Here is an 18,650-nt window from a genome sequence, read left to right as displayed (position 1 = left end):
GCAGCAGAACCTAAGTGTGACCTCGGGGCGCTGGCACCCACACAATCCTTTACCCCTGCCCTGACTGCAGCCCACTTGTGCCCAGTGACTCACCACATGTAGGTCTCATCTATATGCTATACTCTAAAGTTCATCTAATGCCGGTACCTAAGCTGGTGGCTGTGAGTGTGAGATCGAACGACAGTGCTTCTTCAATTTCTTGTTCATCTTGCACTTCTGGCTCCTGCACCAATTATTGATTAGGTTGCAGTTCTTGTCTATATGAAAGGATAAAGGCAAAAGAGGAAAATTGGGTTGGGGTGAGGCAAGGGGGGGGAAAGCAAGAGCTGCATGCTTACACCATTGGCAGTCAAAAGAGATTGTGGGCTGAAAGGTAAATATGATGTATGAAAGTGCATTAAGTAGGAATATATCATCATCCTCTGTAGCTTCAGCCTTGCAACTGACCACTGCCTCAGCACAAGCTGCACCAATAATAGCTTGGACTGTCTCCTCCAGGGTGGTGAGGGCATGCGGCTGTGCCTGTGCCCTGCCAGTTGGTATTGCTGCCTCCGATTATGGGCGACCTCATCCTGCAAGGGGGAGAGAAACTGTGTCAGTGAGTGTGGGTACAATGTGTTCAGATGATGCGTTTGCCACCACTGAATAGCTGACAGTGTGTTCAGGCAATGAGATGTGAGTGTGAAACTTGCAGCAGTGCAAAGTGTGTGAGGACAAGGGAAAAATGAATGTTGATATTGAATGATTTTGATACAGTTTGGGAGGTGAGTGAGGAGATTTGAGGGCTTGGTGAATTAGGCAGTGTATGAAGCTACTGGTGTCAGGTCATTGAATATTTTACAGCACTGCGTTCAGGTCCTGGGAACTAGACTGCTTGCATTGGGCACAATGATTATCTGCATCCATCTCTTTGTTATATCACGCTGTAGGGCATCTTGGGCTCTGAAAGAAGAGGATCTTTCCCTTCCTGTTCAGCTTGTGCATGGGATCTGGGCATTGGAGACAAGGCCAGCATTTGTTGCCCATTTCTATTTGTCCTTAAACTGAGTGGCTTGCTTGGCTATTAGTTAAGAGTCAACAATACTCCTGGAGTCAATGTGGAAAATTGCTCAGGTATGTCCTGTACACAAAAAGCAGGACAAGTCCAACCCTGCCGCAAATAGAACAGGATACCACAGACGTCTGCAGTTTGGACGAGTTGTTAGCTTGGGATTCTCTCTCTCTGCATTTTCTCTCTGCCTCTGATTTGTGCTTTTTTTATTCATTCATGGGATGTGGGCTTTGTTGGCTGGGCCACCATTTATTGCCCATCACTAGTTGCCCTTGAGAAGGTGGTGGTGAGCTGCCTTCTTGAACTGCTGCAGTCCATGTGGTGTAGGTACACCCACAGTGTTGCTAGGAAGGGAGTTTCAGGATTTTGACCGAGCAACAGTGAAGGGACGGCAATATATTTCCAAGTCAGGATGGTGAGTGACATGGAGGGGAACTTCCAGGTGGTGGTGCTCCCCTTGTCCTTCTAGATGGTAGTGGTTGTGGGTTTGGAAGGTGCTGCTTAAAGAGCCTTGGTGCATTCCTGCAGTGCATCTTGTAGATGGTACACACTGCTGCTACTGTGCGTTGGTAGTGGAGGGAGTGAATGTTTGTGGATCGGGTGCCAATCAAGAGGGTTGCTTTGTCTTGGATGCTGTCAAGCTTCTTGAGTGTTGTGGGAGCTTCACTCATCCAGGCAAGTGGGGAGTATTCCATCACACTCCTGACTTGCACCTTGGAAATGGTGGACAGGCTTTGGGGAGTCAGGGGGTGAGTTACTTGTCGCAGGATTCCTAGCTTCTGATCTGCGTTTGTAGCCACAGTATTTACATGGCTAGTCCAGTTCAGCTTCTGGACAATGATAACCCCCAGGATGTTGATAGTGGGGAATTCAGTGATGGTAATGCCATTGAACTTCAAGGGCTGATGGTTAGATTCTCTTTTGTTGGAGATGGTCATTGCCTGGCACTTATGTGGCATGAATGTTACATGCCACTTATCAGTCCAAGCCTGGATATTGTCCAGGTCTTGTTGCATTTAGACATGGACTGCTTCTGTATCGGAGAAGTCGCAAATGGTGCTGAACATTGTGCAATCATCAGTGAACATTCCCACTTCTAACATTATGAAGGAAGGAAGGTCACTGATGAAGGAGCTAAAGATGGTTGTGCCGAGGACACTACCCTGAGGAACTCATGCAGTGATGTCCTGGAGCTGAGATGACTGACCTCCAACAACAACGACCATCTTCCCTTGTGCTAGGTATGACTCCAACCAGTGGAGAGTTTTCCCCCTGATTCCCATTGAATCCAGTTTTGCTAGGGCTCCTTGATGCCACACTTCGTCAAACGTGGCCTTGATGTCAAGGGCAGTCACTCTCACCTCACCTCGGGAGTTCAGCTCTTTTGTCCATGTTTGAACAAAAGCTGTAATGAGGCTGGGAGCTGGGTGGCCCTGGCGGAGCACAAACTGGGCATCAGTGAGCAGGATATTGTTAAGCAAATGCCACTTGATAGCACTGTTGATGACCCTTTCCATTACTTTACTGATGTTTGAGAGTAGACTGACTGGGTAGTAATTGGCCGGGTTGGATTTGTCCTGCTTTTTGTGTACAGGACATAACTGGGCAATTTTCCACATAGCCGGGTAGATGCCAGTGTTGTTGCTGTACTGGAACAGCTTGGTTAGGGGCATGGCAAGTTCTGGAGCACAAGTCTTCAATACTCTTGTCAGAATGTTGTCAGGGCCCATAGCCTTTGCACCATCCAGTGCTTTCAGCCGTTTCTTGATATCATGTGGAGTGAATCGACTTGACTGAAGACTGGCATCTGTGATGCTGGGGAGCTCCGGAGGAGGCCGAGATGATTCATTCATTCGGCACTTCTAGCTGAAGATTGTCGCAAATGCTTCAGCCTTATCTTTTGCACTGATGTTTTGGGCTCCCCCCATCATTGAGGAAGGGGATATTTGTGGAGTCTCCTCCTCCAGTGAGTTGTTTAATTGTCCACCACCATTCACGACTGGAAGTAGCAGGACTGCAGAGCTTAGATCTGATCAGTTGGTTGTGGGATCGCTTAGCTCTGTCTATCACTTGCTGCTTATGCTGTTTGGCATATAATTAGTCCTGTGTTATTCCTTCACCAGATTGACACCTCATTTTTAGGTATGCCTGGTGCTGCTCCTCGCATGCCCTCCTGCACTCTTCATTGAATCAGGGTTGATCCCCTGGCTTGATGGTAATGGTAGAGTGGGGGATATGCTGGGCCATGGGCTTACAGATTGTGTTCGAGTATGATTCTGCTGCTGCTGATGGCCCACAGTGCCTCACGGATGCCGGGTCTTGAGTTGCAAGATCTGTTCGAAATCCATCTCGTTTAGCATGGTGGTAGTGCCACATAACACAATGGAGTGTATCCTCAATGTGAAGACGGGACTTCATCTCTACGATGATTGTGTGGTGGTCACTCCTACCGATACTGTCATGGACAGATGCACCTGTGGCAGGCAGGTTGGTGAGGATGAGGTCAAGTACGTTTTTCCCTCTTGTTGGTTCTCTCACCACCTGCCGCAGACCCAGTCTAGTAGCTATGACCTTTAGGACTTGGCCAGCTTTGTCAGTAGTGGTGCTAATGAGCCATTCTTGGTGATGGATATTGAAATGCCCCACCCAGAGTACATTCTTCACCCTTACCACACTCAGTGCTTCCTCCAAATGGTCTTCAACATGGAGGAGTACTGATTCATCAGCTGAGGGAGAGCGGTACATGTTAATCAGCAGGAGGTTTCCTTGCCCATATTTGACTTGATGCCAAGAGACTTCATGGGGTCTGGAGTTGACATTGAGGGCTCCCAGGACAACTCCTTCCCGACTGTGCCAGCACCTCTGGAGGGTCTGTCATGCCTGTGGGACAGGACATATGCAGGGATGGTGATGGTGGTGTCTGGGACATTATTTGTAAGGTATGATTCCGCTAGGATGACTACGTCAGGCTGTTGCTTGACTAGTCTATGAGACAGCTTTCCCAATTTTGGCACTAGCCCCCAGATGTTAGTAAGGAGGACTTTGCAGGGTCGACAGGACTGAGTTTACCATTGTCGTTTCGGGTGCCTAGGTTGATGCTGGGTGGTCTGTCTCGTTTCATTCTTTCTTTGAGACTTTGTAGCAGTTTGATACAACTGAGTGGCTTGCTAGGCCATTTTAGAGGGCATTTAAGAGTCAACCACATTGCTGTGGAACTGGAGTCACATGAAGGCCAGACCAGGTAAGGGCGTCAAATTTCCTTCCCTAAAGGACATTAGTGAACCAGATGGGTTTCAATCGACAATGGTTTCATGGCCATCATTAGACTTTTTATTCCAGATTTTTATTGAATTCAAATTCTATCATCTGCCGTGGTGGGATTCAAACCCGGGTCCCCAGAGATTGCTTTCAAAGGAGTCCCTACTGTTTTTATTTGGTTGTGCCAGGTGCAGCGATCTTGAGTGAACTTCTCCCAGGACTCAAAGTAAATGGGTGGGGGTTTTCTGGCCCCGCCCACTGCCTGGATCGCTGAAACTCAATGGGCTTTTGGCTGGGCCACCAAATCTCCTGCAGCAGGTCCTGCCGCGGCAAGGCCGGAATATCCCGGCTGATATCAAAACTCCTAAATACCGAGAGTCCTGGTAGTGCTTCCTTTGAATGCCATGACAGCATATCCCAAACCTGTACTAAACTGCAGCACAAACTACAGTACTACACTACTGTATGTGTGACTCAAATGACCTCTGTTTTAGAAGTTGCTGTGTCATTAAAACTCTTTGATTTCATCAATTTTTATATTTGTTTTGACATGTTTATTTTTCCCATGGTCAAATGTGTGGTCTGAAATCAGGCAACCTTTAGACAATAAGCTGAACAAATGGGATCTACACTGCTGCAGTGAAGACCTGTTTTTTGACTGTTGGTGTGAATTTCCTAATGTTCAAGATACCATTTATGTTGGCTCTCAAACATAGTTCGACTCTACTATTGCAGTTCTCACACAGCATGGAGCTGTTGATTGTTCTGGTCATCAGCACTCAGCTTTTCCAGCCCTCACTTGCAGCCTCTTACAGAGCCCTTTCCTGCAATGAGCTGCGGGTAGTGGATGCAGCAGAATTAGCTGTGGAACACATCAATGCCGACCAGCCAGGAGGATACAAATATGTGCTGAACAAAATTGAAAATGCTCAGGAAAACAGAGGGGTGAGTACAAAAAGGATGTAGAACTGAGATTAGTTTAATTGCTATGGAACCAGAGTTAGGAGAGAAACAATGAACGTTGAAAACCTAACAGTATATTACAGCAGGATCTAAATGATCCTGTGATTGGCTATTTACAGCACTGTAATATTGAGGCAGTCCCAGAGAATGACATTTTTACCAGTTCTGACAAAGGGTCCGTTCTAAAATGTTAACCTGTCTTCTCATTTTACAAATACTGGCAGACCTGCTGTGTATGTCCAGCATTTTCAGTTTCTATGGGACTTTTACAGTTAAATTCCTCTCTGTGCAACCACATGTGTAGTCATCAGAGTTCAAGATTATTTATCATTATAGTTATGAAATTAAGTTAAATTATTAAATTATTGATGAGAAAGAATGTACAAAACAGGGAATTATTCATGGCAGCAATTTTTTTCATGCTTGACTTTCCAATGTGAAGCAATTGCTGTAATACACTATTACTTAGTGTCTAATTAAAACACCGGTCCATTGTTGCTGGGCAATAATTGTGGTGCAGCTGATGCCATATTGGCTGACATGTATATACTTGCAACGTTACTTTAACGTAAATGTGATATAAAAATAGAACAGATGTAATCAGCAATTTAATTGCAGCATGACACATAATATCACAAGAAATAGGAAGAGGAGCAGGCCATTTGGCCCATCAGACCCACTCTGCCATACAATAAGATTGTGGCTGATCTAACTGACCCTACCTCCACATCCCTGCATGCCACCCGTAATGTATGATTCCCTTGTAGATCAAAAATCTGTCTAATTCAGCCTTGAATATATTCAATGACTCAACCTCCACTGCTCCCTGTGGAAGAGAATTGGAAAGACTAACGACATTCAGAGAGAAGAAATTCCGCCTCATATCTCCATTTTAAATGGGAAATCCCTTCTTTATAAACTGTGCCCTTCTAGATTCCCCCATGTGGGGAAATATCCTCTCAGCAAGTACCCTGTCAAGTCCCTTCTAAACTCCAGTGAGTCCTAACCTGTTCAGCCTTTCCTCATAAGGCAACCCCTTCATCCCAGGAACTAGCCTAGTGAACCTCCTCTGAACTGCTTCCAATGCAAGTATATCCCTCCTTAAGTAAGGAGACCAAAACTGTACACAATACTCTAGGTGCAGTCTCACCAGTGCCCTGTTCAGTTGTAACAAGACTTCCATACTTTTATACTCCCTCCCCTTTGCAATGAGGGCCAACATTCAATCTGCCTTCCTAATTACTTGCTGTACCTGCATGCTGACTTTTTGTGATTCATGTACGAGGCCGTCGAAATCCTGTCTTACTGCAGCATTCTGCAGTCTCTCTTCAGTTAAATAATATTCCGCTTTTCTATTCTTCCTGCCAAAGCCCTAACATTAAATGCTGCCAAATCTTTGCCCACTCACTTAACTTCGATTTTTCGGGAGTTTTAATCCAATTTCAAGGGGCCTTTGATATTGTGTATGCATCAGTGGTCTCTCAGGTGTGACCAGACTGTTTTTGTTCAGTGATTAATCTTATTTTTTCTTTCAGAAGCAAGGTGTGTCCTCTGTTTATTTAACATTTGAGGTGTTAGAGACTAGATGCCACTCGCTGAATCCAAAACCTGCGGCAGAATGTGAAGTACGATCGGGTCCTGAAGCGGTAAGACTCCCTTTTGAATGTTTTGTATTGGCTGAAAAGTTCACATTTAAAGGCACTTTAATATCCTTGTAATGCATATGGAGGTAAAACCACCCTCTCGCTCTGTATCTCTCCCTATAAAAGGACTTGGTCAACACCCACTCCAATATCGTCACTTGCTCACTCATTACCTGCACTGTTGTGGTCTTTGAGGAAGATTGAGGCAGCATTGATTTACCCACCCACAGGGTAGATTCATTTAGAGTTAAGGCATTGTGAACATCCTCTCAACTGAATTTTGGAAGTGCACCGGCCTAAGTCTCTGTGAAGCACATTATGCATTACCATGATTTGATCACTAGGCATGAAAGAAAGACTTGCATTTATCTAGCACCTTTCATGACCACAGTATATCCCAAAGCACTTTACAACCAATACGTTTGAAGTGTAGTCACTGTTGTAATGTAGAAAACAGACCAGCCAATTTGCACGTTGTAAGCTCCCCAAACAGCAATCTGATAATGACCAGATTTCTTTTTGATGTTGATTGAGGGATAAATATTGGCAAGGACACCAGAGATAGCTCACCTGCTCTTCTTCAAAATAGTCCCTTGGGCCATATGCCCCATAATGTTGACCAAATACTATATTCAGCATATTTTCTAATAATTAAAAATACCTAAAGTCAAATACAACTAGCAGTCAATTCCTGTAGCCATTGATGTTCCTAGTCAATCTTTATACCAGTGAATAACTTGTAATATGGCAGGGGGAATTTTCTCACCAATTTTCTCCCCACCTTTTCTTTTAGGAATTGACACCTCACTGAAGGATGGTCTCACTAATATTCAACATCCTCCAGCACCTTGCTCAAATGGTTATTAGCCACAGGTGCATCGTGACAGTGGATGTTGACAAACTGTTCGACTAGGAGGCATCACATCTCAATCTGATCCTTTTTTTACCTGACACCCAGTACAGTACACTGAATAATGATCATGAGTGAGAACCCCCCAATTGATTTTCCTCTTTATAATTAGGGAGTACAGAAGAAATTATATTTGTCTATCTCTGTCCTAGCTGTGATTATGAAACCGATTGTTTATGTCGTATTCCAATTCTAAAATTAGGTATTGTAAAAAAACAACTCCAAAATGTTTAGTTCTGCATGAATTAAGTGAGATGAAAATTTGATATTAGTAAGAGACAACTGCTACAACCAACTTTTCAGCTGTATGTTGGTTGGACAACATAAAGGAGAACCAGAAGTTTTATCACACCCTGTTCCAATACTAAGAGGAAATGTCGAGCGCAGCTTTATACGTTCTTCTTCTTTGTTGAGAAAATATACAATAGAGGTGAGAACTAAACTGTAAATAACTAACAATGGATATTTCCTTTAATTCAAATAGATTTCTGGAGACTGTACAGTCCAATTACAAATTAACCCAACAACACGGCATGTTCGGGTTCACAAATACCAGTGTTTAATATCACCAGGTAGGACAGATTTCTGGAATGTGCTTTTTATTGTACACTAGGCAGAGTTGGTAATTGCATTAAATAGCAAAGGTGTTACCACTCAACTTGGCCAGGCTCATAAATAAAATAACCCATCAAACTGGTGAATCGTTTCCCATTCCATGAGATTGCTTCTTTGATTATTTCGTCAATTCTTTTACCCGTTTCCCTCTTGGTCTCTGTGCTTTAAATGTGACTTTCCTTCCAGTCTCTGGGTTAGTGAATGCAGCACCTGCTTATGCTGTAGTCTGTTTTATAAGAGATTCTCATTGTAGCTGTGCACCCCTTCTCCAGTCTTCACACATTAATACATACATAATCTTTCCTATTATTAATCTATGAATATTGTTGCTGGGACTATAACAGAGCCTGGTTCAAATCTACATTTGGCAATGGTATGCTGAACCCATCCCATTACTATCTAACACAGAATTACCATAGAAAACCATAGAAACCGTAGAAAAGTTACAGCACAGAAGGAGGCCATTCGGCCCATCTTGTCCATGCCAGCCCGAGGACACCCAGGTGCCCTTTCTAATCCCACCTTCCTGCACCCGGCCCATAGCCCTGCAGCTTACATCACTTAAGGTGCAGATCCAGGTACTTTTTAAAAAGAGTTTAAAGTTTCTGCCTCGACCACCAACTTGGGCAGCGAATTCCAGACACCCATTACCCTCTGCGTAAAAAAGTTCTTCCTCATGTCCCCCCTACACCTTCTGCCACTTATCTTGAATCTATGTCCCCTGGTCCTAGAATTCCCCATCAAGGATTTACAGCACAGAAACAGGTCCTTTGGGTCATCTGGTCTATGCCAATAGCAGGGATTTTCCGGTCCTGTTTGCAGCAGGTGTCTTAGCGGGTGAGAACAGAAAATATTGGGAGACTGCAAAAATTGTTTTCATGTCGACATGAAACCAGTTTGTGATCATCCGCTCCATCAGTCAATGGCGGGCTGCGTTTCTCGCCGCTGCATGTCGGGAAGCTGTTTTCAATACATTTGAATCTCATTATAAGCCTTGCTCACCGGAATCATCCCCCCAGGCTGGATCATGAGCTCATGTTTCACAACAGTACATAAGCGATGTGCACCTGGCAACCTTCACTTCGCTCGGTTGCACTTCAGTGCCAGGCTTAGCAGGCAGCACCGCATCGCTTTCAGGGGGGGTGGGGGGGTCATGGGCATGTCTCTACCGACAAGGCCAACCGAAAGTGGGGGGGTTGGCTTTTCAGTGGCTGCAGGGCTAGGGCTTGCTTGGGGAAGGGGAAGAAGTTGCCTCAGGCAAGGGAAGAGGCTGCAGGGTGAGGGCTGTACTTGGGAAGAGGGGTATCCCCAGGCTCTGTGTGGGTATACATGTTGATCTGTGCAAGTGGTCTCAAGATGGTGAGGGCTGAGGAGGTAGTCTCCAGAGGAGATGAGGCCAGATGGAGATGTGAGGGTGTGTGAGAGGGTGAGTCGTGATGTCTCTTGAGCTGGCAGTGAGTGAGATGCCAATGAATGTGTGATGGCCTTGTGAGTGTGTGAGTTTAGAGTGATGAGTAGGTTGCCTTACCCTGGTGGCACAGATGAGATCATTCATCTGTTTTCTGCACTGGATGGCCAACCTCTTCTGTGCAGCATTGGCTCTGACCACCACTGCCACCGCCTCCCAAGCTGGAGTGGTGAGATTGCTGGACCTCCTGCGGCTGGAGCTGGGTAGAGGACATCATGGCAGGCCTTCAAAAGATGTTCCAGTGACAGGTCACTGCATCCTTCTTAGCTTTCAGGGCCATGTTTTCACTGGAGCAGTCCTGGGCTGCAAGCATTGAGAACTGTGTGCGCGGCTGCAGTTTAGATATGGCACCTGGAGTGAGGAAACGGTAAGGTAATGGTGAGTCGGGCGATTCAGAAGCTGCCGGCCAGCGATATGGTGTGCTTCCTGTGGCTGCAGAATTAATGAGGTGGGAAGTGGATGATATGTCGCAAAAACCAGCCCTTGTGCTGGGCAGGAAAAACATTTTTTTTCACGCCTGCCACTGCACTTAGTGCAATTCAGGGAAAATTCTGGTCAATGTTTATGCTTCATATCCATTATTCATTACTTCATCAGACCCTATCATGATAAATCTCTATTCCTTTCTCCTTATATCATCATAAATCTCTATTCCTTTCTCCCTAATGTACTTACCTAGCTTCCTTTTAAATGCATCTGTGCCACTTGCATAATGTGCTATTTGCACATGTGGGGCAGGATTCTGAAATCATTTCATGTTATTATATGGTGGGGATTGGCACTAGTATTAAAACACATTGGCATGACAACCACGATACTCAATTGTCTGTCATGTAACATGGGCTACAAAGACAGTTGAGGAGGTTATTTCTTTTAAGGCTATATTTTCAACCATTTTCAAATTTGAGAGAAAATATAGCGGTGAGTATAAAGCAAAACTGCAACTTTATGGTGTTTTTTCAACCTTTTCTGTCTTATTTGAAGATTCCGATGACTTGGTTTTGAGCAGATGCCCAAGCTGCCCACATCGCATACCAATAAACCGTACAGACGTCAATCAATCTGTCATGAGGGCACTACAAAAATATAACAGAAACAGCAGCAGAACAAATTATTTTGCAGTACGGAAAATAACAAGAGCTTCTTCTCAGGTAAAGTTGATGTGCATCTTTTAGCAAAGATTAACAAAAAAACTGAGCTCTTTTATTTTAAAGACAGTCCTACAGATTCTATCAAGAAAAAGTCCTGCAAGAACGTTTGTGAATTTTGAGATTTGCTGTCCAAGTTCGACAATTTTGTGCTAAACATCCCAGAGGCAATGAAAATGTTACTTCCTGAGCATATAAGAACAATAACATCAACAGCAATTAAGCATTAATTGATATTCTATCTGGTTGTCCCCAAAGCCTTTGAAAATTTCAAATTTGAAAGAAAATCAAACATCTTTTCTTGTTAATGCTGCAATGACAGTAATGCTCTGGTGCAGCAGGCTGATTGGTCCCAGGTCAGTCAATTGCTGCCTCTGCTTCTACCTCAGCCCAGGCAGACACTTGTCAATGGCCCACCAAGAATATTTTGATGACAGAAATCATCCGAAGTCAAAGGGCACATCATTTTGACAGGTGGAGGATCCACCACGGTGAAGATATGATCCAGCTTTACTAAAGCAGAATACTCCTACCAAAAATCCTGTCATGTCACTGTCCCTTGTGCTTATATCAAAGAACAAAGAAAAGTACAACACAGGAACAGGCCCTTCGGTCCTCCAAGCCTGCGCTGATCATATTGCCCGTCAACTAAAACATTTTGCACTTCCGGGGTCCGTATCCCTCTATTCCCATCCTATTCATGTATTTGTCAAGCTGCCTCTTAAACACCACTATCGTACCCGCTTCCACCACCTCCTCTGGCAGAGAATTCCAGACACTCACTACCCTCGGCATATAAAACTTGCCCCGCACATCTCCTCTATAGTTTTCTCCTCTCACCTTAAATCTATGTCCCCTAGTAATTGATTCTTCCACCCTGGGAAAAAGCTTCTGACTATCTACTCTGTCCATGTCACTCATAATTTTGTAAACTTCTATCAAGTCGCCCCTCAATCTCCGTCGCTCTAGTGAGAACAATCTGAGTTTCTCCAACCTCTCCTCATAGCTAATAACCTCCAGACCAGGCAGCATCCTGGTAAACCTCCTCTGCACCCTCTCCAACGCCTCCATATCCTTCTGGTAATGTGGTGACCAGAATTGCACGCAATATTCCAAGTGTGGCCTAACCAAGGTTCTATACAGCTGCAGCATGACTTTTCAAGGAAGTGACAAAGATGGTCGACGATGGAAGGGCAGTGGATGTTATCTACATGGATTTCAGTAAGGCCTTTGACAAGGTCCCTCATGGCAGACTGGTTTTATACTCAATACCCCGCCAATGAAGGTAAGCATGCCATATGCCTTCCTGACTACCTTATCCACCTGCGTTGCCACTTTCAGTGACCTGTGGACCTGTACACCCAGATCCCTCTGCCCGTCGATGCACTTAAGGGTTCTGGCATTTACTGGGATAATTCCTGCCTGTATTAGACCTTCCAAAATGCATTACCTCGCATTTGTCCGAATTAAACTCCATCTGCCATTTCTCCGCCCAAGTTTCCAACCGATCTATATCCCGTTGTATCCTTTGACAATCCACTTCACTATCTGCAACTCCTCCAACCTTAGTGTCGTCTGCAAACTTACTAACCAGCCCAGTAACATTTCCCTCCAAATAATTTATGTATATTACAAACAGCAAAGGTCCCAGCACTGATCCCTGCGGAACACCACTAGTCACAGCTCTCCATTCAGAAAAGCACCCTTCCACTGCCACCCTCTGTCTTCTATGACCAAGCCAATTCTGTATCCACCTTGCCAGCTCACCTCTGATCCCGTGCGACTTTACCTTCTGTACCAGTCTGCCATGAGGGACCTTGTCAAAGGCCTTACTGAAATCCATGTAGATAACATCCACTGCCCTTCCATCGTCGACCATCTTTGTCACTTCCTTGAAAAACTCGATCAAGTTAGTGAGACATGACTTCCCCTTCACAAAACCATGCTGCCTCTCACTAATACGCCCATTTGCTTCCAAATGGTAGTAAATCCTGTCATGAAGAATCTTCTCCAATAATTTCCCTACCACTGACGTAAGGCTCACCGGCCTGTAATTTCCTGGATTATCCCTGCTACCCTTCTTAAACGATGGAACAACATTGGCCATTCTCCAGTCCTCTGGGACCTCACCCGTAGCCAGTGAGGATACACAGATTTGTGTCAAGGCCCCAGCAATCTCCTCTCTTGCCTCCCTCAGTACTCTGGGGTAGATCCCATCTGGCCCTTGGGACTTATCCACCTTAATATTCTTCAAGACACCTAACACCTCCTCTTTTTTGATCTCAACATGACCCAGGCTATCTACACACTCTTCCCTAGACAAATCGACCGCTAAGTCCTCCTCTTTGGTGAATACTGATGAGAAGTATTCATTTAGTATCTCTCCCATTTCTTCTGGCTCCACACACAGATTCCCACCTCTGTCCCTGAGTGGGCCTACCCTTTCCCTGGCTACCCTCTTGCTTTTTACATATGTATAAAAGGCCTTGGGATTTTCCTTAATCCTGGTTGCCAGTGACTTTTCATGACCCCTTTTAGCCCTCCTGACTCCTTGCTTAAGTTTCTTCCTACTTCCTTTGTATTCTCCATGGGCTTCATCTGTTCCCAGCCTTCTAGCCCTTATGAATGCTTCCCTTTTCTTTTTGACTAATCTCACAATATCACCACCTTGCAAGAGACCGTGGCATGTATCACTTTTCTATGGATGATGGATGTATGTTGGTATGAATGTCATAATATATAATTTACGGAAAAGTACAAATGGGTACACACAATTAAACATTCCACTGGGATTATAAGCATATATATTTCTTTTAAGGTCACAAACATCTTAATTGAAAAGGCTGATATAATCATCTGCTGCAATTATTCCAGTAGGTTATTTGTTGCTAAAGGAAGTTTTAACGTGATTTTATTTCAGGTTTTGGCAGGGAAGAAAGTACTCGTTGAATTTACAATCCAAGAAACTGCATGCACCAAAGCTTCCAAGCTACAAAATTGTCCAAGGGATAGAAGTGAATTTGCTTCTGGTGTAAGTATCATTGCAAAACAGCCTTCTGTTCCAATGCATACTTATATCATCATACATTCTTCCAGGATTCTGCTCAGTTTCCTTTGTAGGATTGTGGAGGAATGCATACACTTCTCTGTATTTAATTTCTAGATGTATAAATATAATGAAAACTTTTAAATCAGCTAATCTCTTTAAAAGGAGCTGTTCTTTTGCTCAGTACTTCCTGTTACCTTATTACCTTTGTAGAGCAAAGGCTTCTGCATCGCCTCTGTCTATAAACCCATTTCTGGGAAAGAGGAAGTTGAAGTGAATTGTGAGCTCTACAGACCAAAGGTAATCATTCACTGGGAAATCTGATTAAAATTCATAGCATGGATCTCAAAGAGACCCAAGGAGTTGCCAAAGATTTTGGAATCGAATTTCCATGGATCTACTGTCAAAATTATAGTGAACTTCCCACCCTCCAGCCAGTGAACCCCTCCCCATGACCCCCATCCCAGCCTCGTTCACTTGTGGCCTGTGTCCCTCGGTGATCCTAGGCCTCTACCTGGATGCTTTACCGGCAGCAGCTCTCAGTGCGTGGGATATCAGCCCCCAGGTTCCTGATTCCCAGGGAAGGCACTACACTGGCCAGCTAAGTACCTGGTGTGCACTTAATTCTATCAGGCCTTCCCCAACGGAGGCAATGCGGGAATCCCACTTGTTCCCCAACCAGTTGGCAGGACCCCATTGCCAAGACTAAACTTCGCCCACCATGTGAGCAGACTCAGCAAAAGACTACTTCCTTTTGTTCTGCCACATTGCTAAGTGGATTACAAATGCCAACGTCCTCTACTTGCCATCAACCCAAGAGAGTGATTGACTTTAAATTGTGTAGTTAGATCTGAAGGAACTCTATGAAGTAGCTGAAATGGTCTTTGTATTACTAAAGGTGGTCAGTTCAGCTAAAATTGTGGGCGCAGGCGCTATCAAGCAAAGACTCGGTAAAAGAGGACAAGGACAACGAAAAAAGAGACAATCCAAACCTGAACATCGCATTAAACAGCTAAGCCTGCAAAGTGGAACTCCCAAGAGAATTGAATCCTCAGAGGAAGTGCAGGGCGCACTAGGTTTCGTTATCAGCACAGGCCCTGGAACTAACTTTCCAATGCTGCCAGTGCCTCGAAATACATGTCCAGGGAGGGCCAGGTATTTTGGAGGAACCATTCGTCCTATCTGAATTGTCTCTGAAATAAATCCAGCAAAGGATATTCACAGCAGACAGAAAATCCGTCATTTTAAAAAAAAATTCGAAAGTAATGGTCCTGAAAGTCCTGAAAATGAAAACTGCACTTAAGCACATCCCAAAAGGAAGACCAGAAACGATGTGTATGACTGATTCAGGTCAAGATAATAAAACAGTCTGCAATAAATTGTATGCCTTCATAATTTCAAATGCACTGCATTCTCAGGTTCAGTTATAATATTATACAATATACTCCCTCTTGCCATAACCCTCAGATACATTCTTTCTCTCATTCAATTTACTAACACTATAAGGCTCTCTGTAATACTGCTGTATTAAAAAACTATCAGACCTTTCCTGCTGTTTCTGTGCTGCATTCCATTCAGGTTGGCGGGCAGGCCGGGAGCCCTGGTGGGCATTGGATAAAGCATGAAACCTCATCCGCTGGCAGGATTTCATGAGGGTGTTCAAAAATTTAATAAAAGTGTATTTAAAAGTGATGGACATGTCTCAACTCATGTGACAGTGTCACATGAAGGGATGAGGGGACATGTCAGGGAAAATTTTTTTTTTCTGTTTTTAAGATTTTTTATTGCGGAGCCGATCTCCCTGAGACAGCACTTAGCCTCAGGGAGATAAGTGCGCTCTTTCGCATTCTCAGCTCAAGGAATCCCGCCCCCCTCTGCCTGCACAGGCATAGCGCTCCCTTGCGGACATCACGCTGGGCGTGTCTTAATTGGCCCACCTCCGTAAAATGGCGGTGCACCCCCAATTGGGGGCGCTGATCGGAGGCACACCCGCTCCTGAACTTCCCCCCCAATGGGGGGAAAATTCTGCCCTATGTTTCTAGGTCTAGGGCCAGGACCCTGGCATTGGGATCAAATGGGGGTCACAACCCCGCATGGTGTGGGGAACAGTCATGGCAGTAATTTTCCCCCTTTTGGCCAATTAATGTCCAGGAGGCAAGGTCTCCATCCAATTAAGGGCAGCGGGTGAGCCCTCACGGCTGGAGAACCAATAGGAGGTCCTCCAGCTCAGAAGAGGTTGTAGCCTGGAGTTCAGGTGAGAGAGGGAGAGAGAGCACCTCAAGCTGGAGGCGCCTCCTCTCCAACCTTGTAAAATATTGAATAAAGGTGTCCTTAGCAGCTGAGTTAACATGGGCGGTGATCGAGCTTCTCCACAGGGCTGTCTGTGACTGCAGCTGTGGCCAGGCAGGCAGGAAGAGCCTCAAAGCCTGCTAAGGAACACTAGCATCTAGGTCTGCCGCTGGGAGGCCGCATTCAGGCAGTTGGCCTAGCGCCTGATACCTTGGAGGTGTTGGGGTTGTGGGGTGGGTAGTGTGGGGGCTGCAGGTTGACTAGAAAATTTGGCCTCTGACAATCGGCCATAAGTGACTATTAAATCCTGTTATTTGGTCACCTGCTGCTTGCAGGCGATTATCCTTCCACCCCTCATCCCATCTCTGGGAATATAGCCCAAAGGGAGAATTTTTGGCTTGGCGAGCGGGCATCCACTGTTACTGTGATCGTAAAGTTTGGAAGACCATGGTCTCCCACGTCACTTGGCATTGCACCTAAATGATGATGATACCACAAAAAGTACTGGCTCTCCCATCAATCAAACATTAACAGAACTGTGTGCTGTGCTTGGGGGCATAAGTGTTTTCAAATATTGACAAAGCCACCTATGTTGTTCCAATGTACAAAATAACAGGTCAGTTGAGTCAAAGAAAACAGCAACCATCAGCACCTAAGGCCAATATTGACCATTAATGGATACCTCTAAGACCTGGCTTGGAACTCTCAGTCTAGTTTAAGATTGGGGTATCAGTAAATTGAGGAAAAAAATAAGTCTGCTTTTAAAAAAAAAAGTTAATTTTTTTCCTATTTGCTTTTTTTTTGACATGGAGGCATTAATTTTTCAGATTAATAAGATTATCAATGAATTTTCATCAGCAACTATACCACTATTAGATCCTGATTCATAGCCCCACCTTTTTTTTAGCTGCTATTCTGTTTCTTTTCTGGATTTTGACATGGTAAAGTATATGTAAAGTATGGGTACGGTAGCAGTGTAATTGCATAGCTGGGCAAGTAATGCAGAGGCCTAGGCAAATGATCCAGAAACAGGAGTTCAGATCCCACCATGGCAGCTAGAGGGATTAAAGTTAATTAATTAAATCTGGAATAAAAAGCTAGAATTATTATGACACAGCCGATGGTAAAAGCCGAGTTGTTCAAACCCGAGGGAAACTTGAAACAACTGTCATAATCCATTTTTGTAATTTGCAAATGCAGACTTTGAATTCAGTAGGAATAAGACCACCGAGTCTCGTGGTTTTTATATAAAACTAAATTAAACTTTTATTATTTTAACAACAAATTAAACACATACACATGGCTACAAATTACTGCTATAACAACTTTTTAACAAATCCCCAAATTAATTACACCCAGGTAAATCTCCACAAAGGAAACAGTAATCCATAGGCTTTAAATAGACACCAGGCAAAGCACACTTGACCTTACAAATTCCAAATGAGATTCCTTTGCAAGTTGGTTGGAGGCGTACAGGTTGGTTAGGTCTTAAATGCCTCTACCTTAGGCACACAATATACCTATATGATTTCTTTATATACCTAGCTTTCCCTTTGAAAGGGAATTTTCCATTGTATTACTAGGTCTTTTGAACTTCAGCTCTAACAATAAAACCCCTTTCATTCCAGCAATTTTATTAGTTATATAAACACATTGCTTGGTGTCTTCCAGCCAGGTGCAAGATGTTACTCATTCTTTTGAATGGTTTATTCCACAAATGCATATCGACTTTACCTTTTAACTTATGTTTATCTAATTAACATCTCATACTATACATCAAAGCACCCAAACTAGCTGGCTTTAATCCAGTTAAGACACACAGACACAGAGCCTACTACAATTCCAATGTAAAAATAATTTCCAATAACATTGTAGATTAATATCTCTTCATGACAATTATAGAGTGGTTAAAGCACAAAAGAGGCAATTTAGTCCACTGAGCCCATGACGGTTCTCTGCAACAGCAGCTCAGCTTATCCCAGTCTCCTGCCTGTTTCCTGTGGCTCTGCAACTTTCCCTTCAAGTGTTCATCAAATTACTTTTGAAAACTACGATTGACTCTGCCTCCACTACCTTCTCAGGCTTTCCAGATCCTAACTGCTTGCCATGTAAAAATGTTTTCCTCATTTCACCATTGGTACCTTCACCAATCACTTTAAACCTGTGCTCTTGTTCTCAAATCTTCCACCAATGGAAACAGTTTCTTTCTATGATCCACTCTGTCTAGCTCACTCATAATTTGAACACCAGTATCAAATT

General features: G+C 44.2%; 1 protein-coding gene and 1 long non-coding RNA gene across 2 annotated transcripts; both read left to right on the top strand.

Annotated features, from left to right (window-relative positions):
- Positions 1-4,572: 4,572 nt before the first annotated feature.
- LOC144693896 (fetuin-B-like) lies at positions 4,573-15,649 on the top strand. The gene is made up of 7 exons (XM_078564072.1): positions 4,573-5,254; positions 6,808-6,918; positions 8,310-8,397; positions 10,893-11,059; positions 13,977-14,087; positions 14,316-14,402; positions 15,001-15,649. Exons 1-7 carry the CDS (start codon positions 4,988-4,990, stop codon positions 15,286-15,288), a joined length of 1,119 nt encoding a protein of 372 aa, XP_078420198.1. The 5' UTR covers positions 4,573-4,987; the 3' UTR covers positions 15,289-15,649.
- Positions 6,934-8,134, top strand: LOC144693897 (uncharacterized). Its single transcript, XR_013579614.1, has 2 exons — positions 6,934-7,146; positions 7,709-8,134. It is a non-coding gene; the product is annotated as an uncharacterized LOC144693897 (long non-coding RNA).
- Positions 15,650-18,650: the final 3,001 nt, after the last annotated feature.

The sequence above is a fragment of the Cetorhinus maximus genome, chromosome 19 (genome assembly GCF_964194155.1).
Source record: "Cetorhinus maximus chromosome 19, sCetMax3.hap1.1, whole genome shotgun sequence".
In the NCBI taxonomy this organism is placed as follows: domain Eukaryota; kingdom Metazoa; phylum Chordata; class Chondrichthyes; order Lamniformes; family Cetorhinidae; genus Cetorhinus; species Cetorhinus maximus.
Note: the sequence above shows the minus strand (reverse complement) of the source record. Positions and strands in the feature narration are given on the sequence as shown.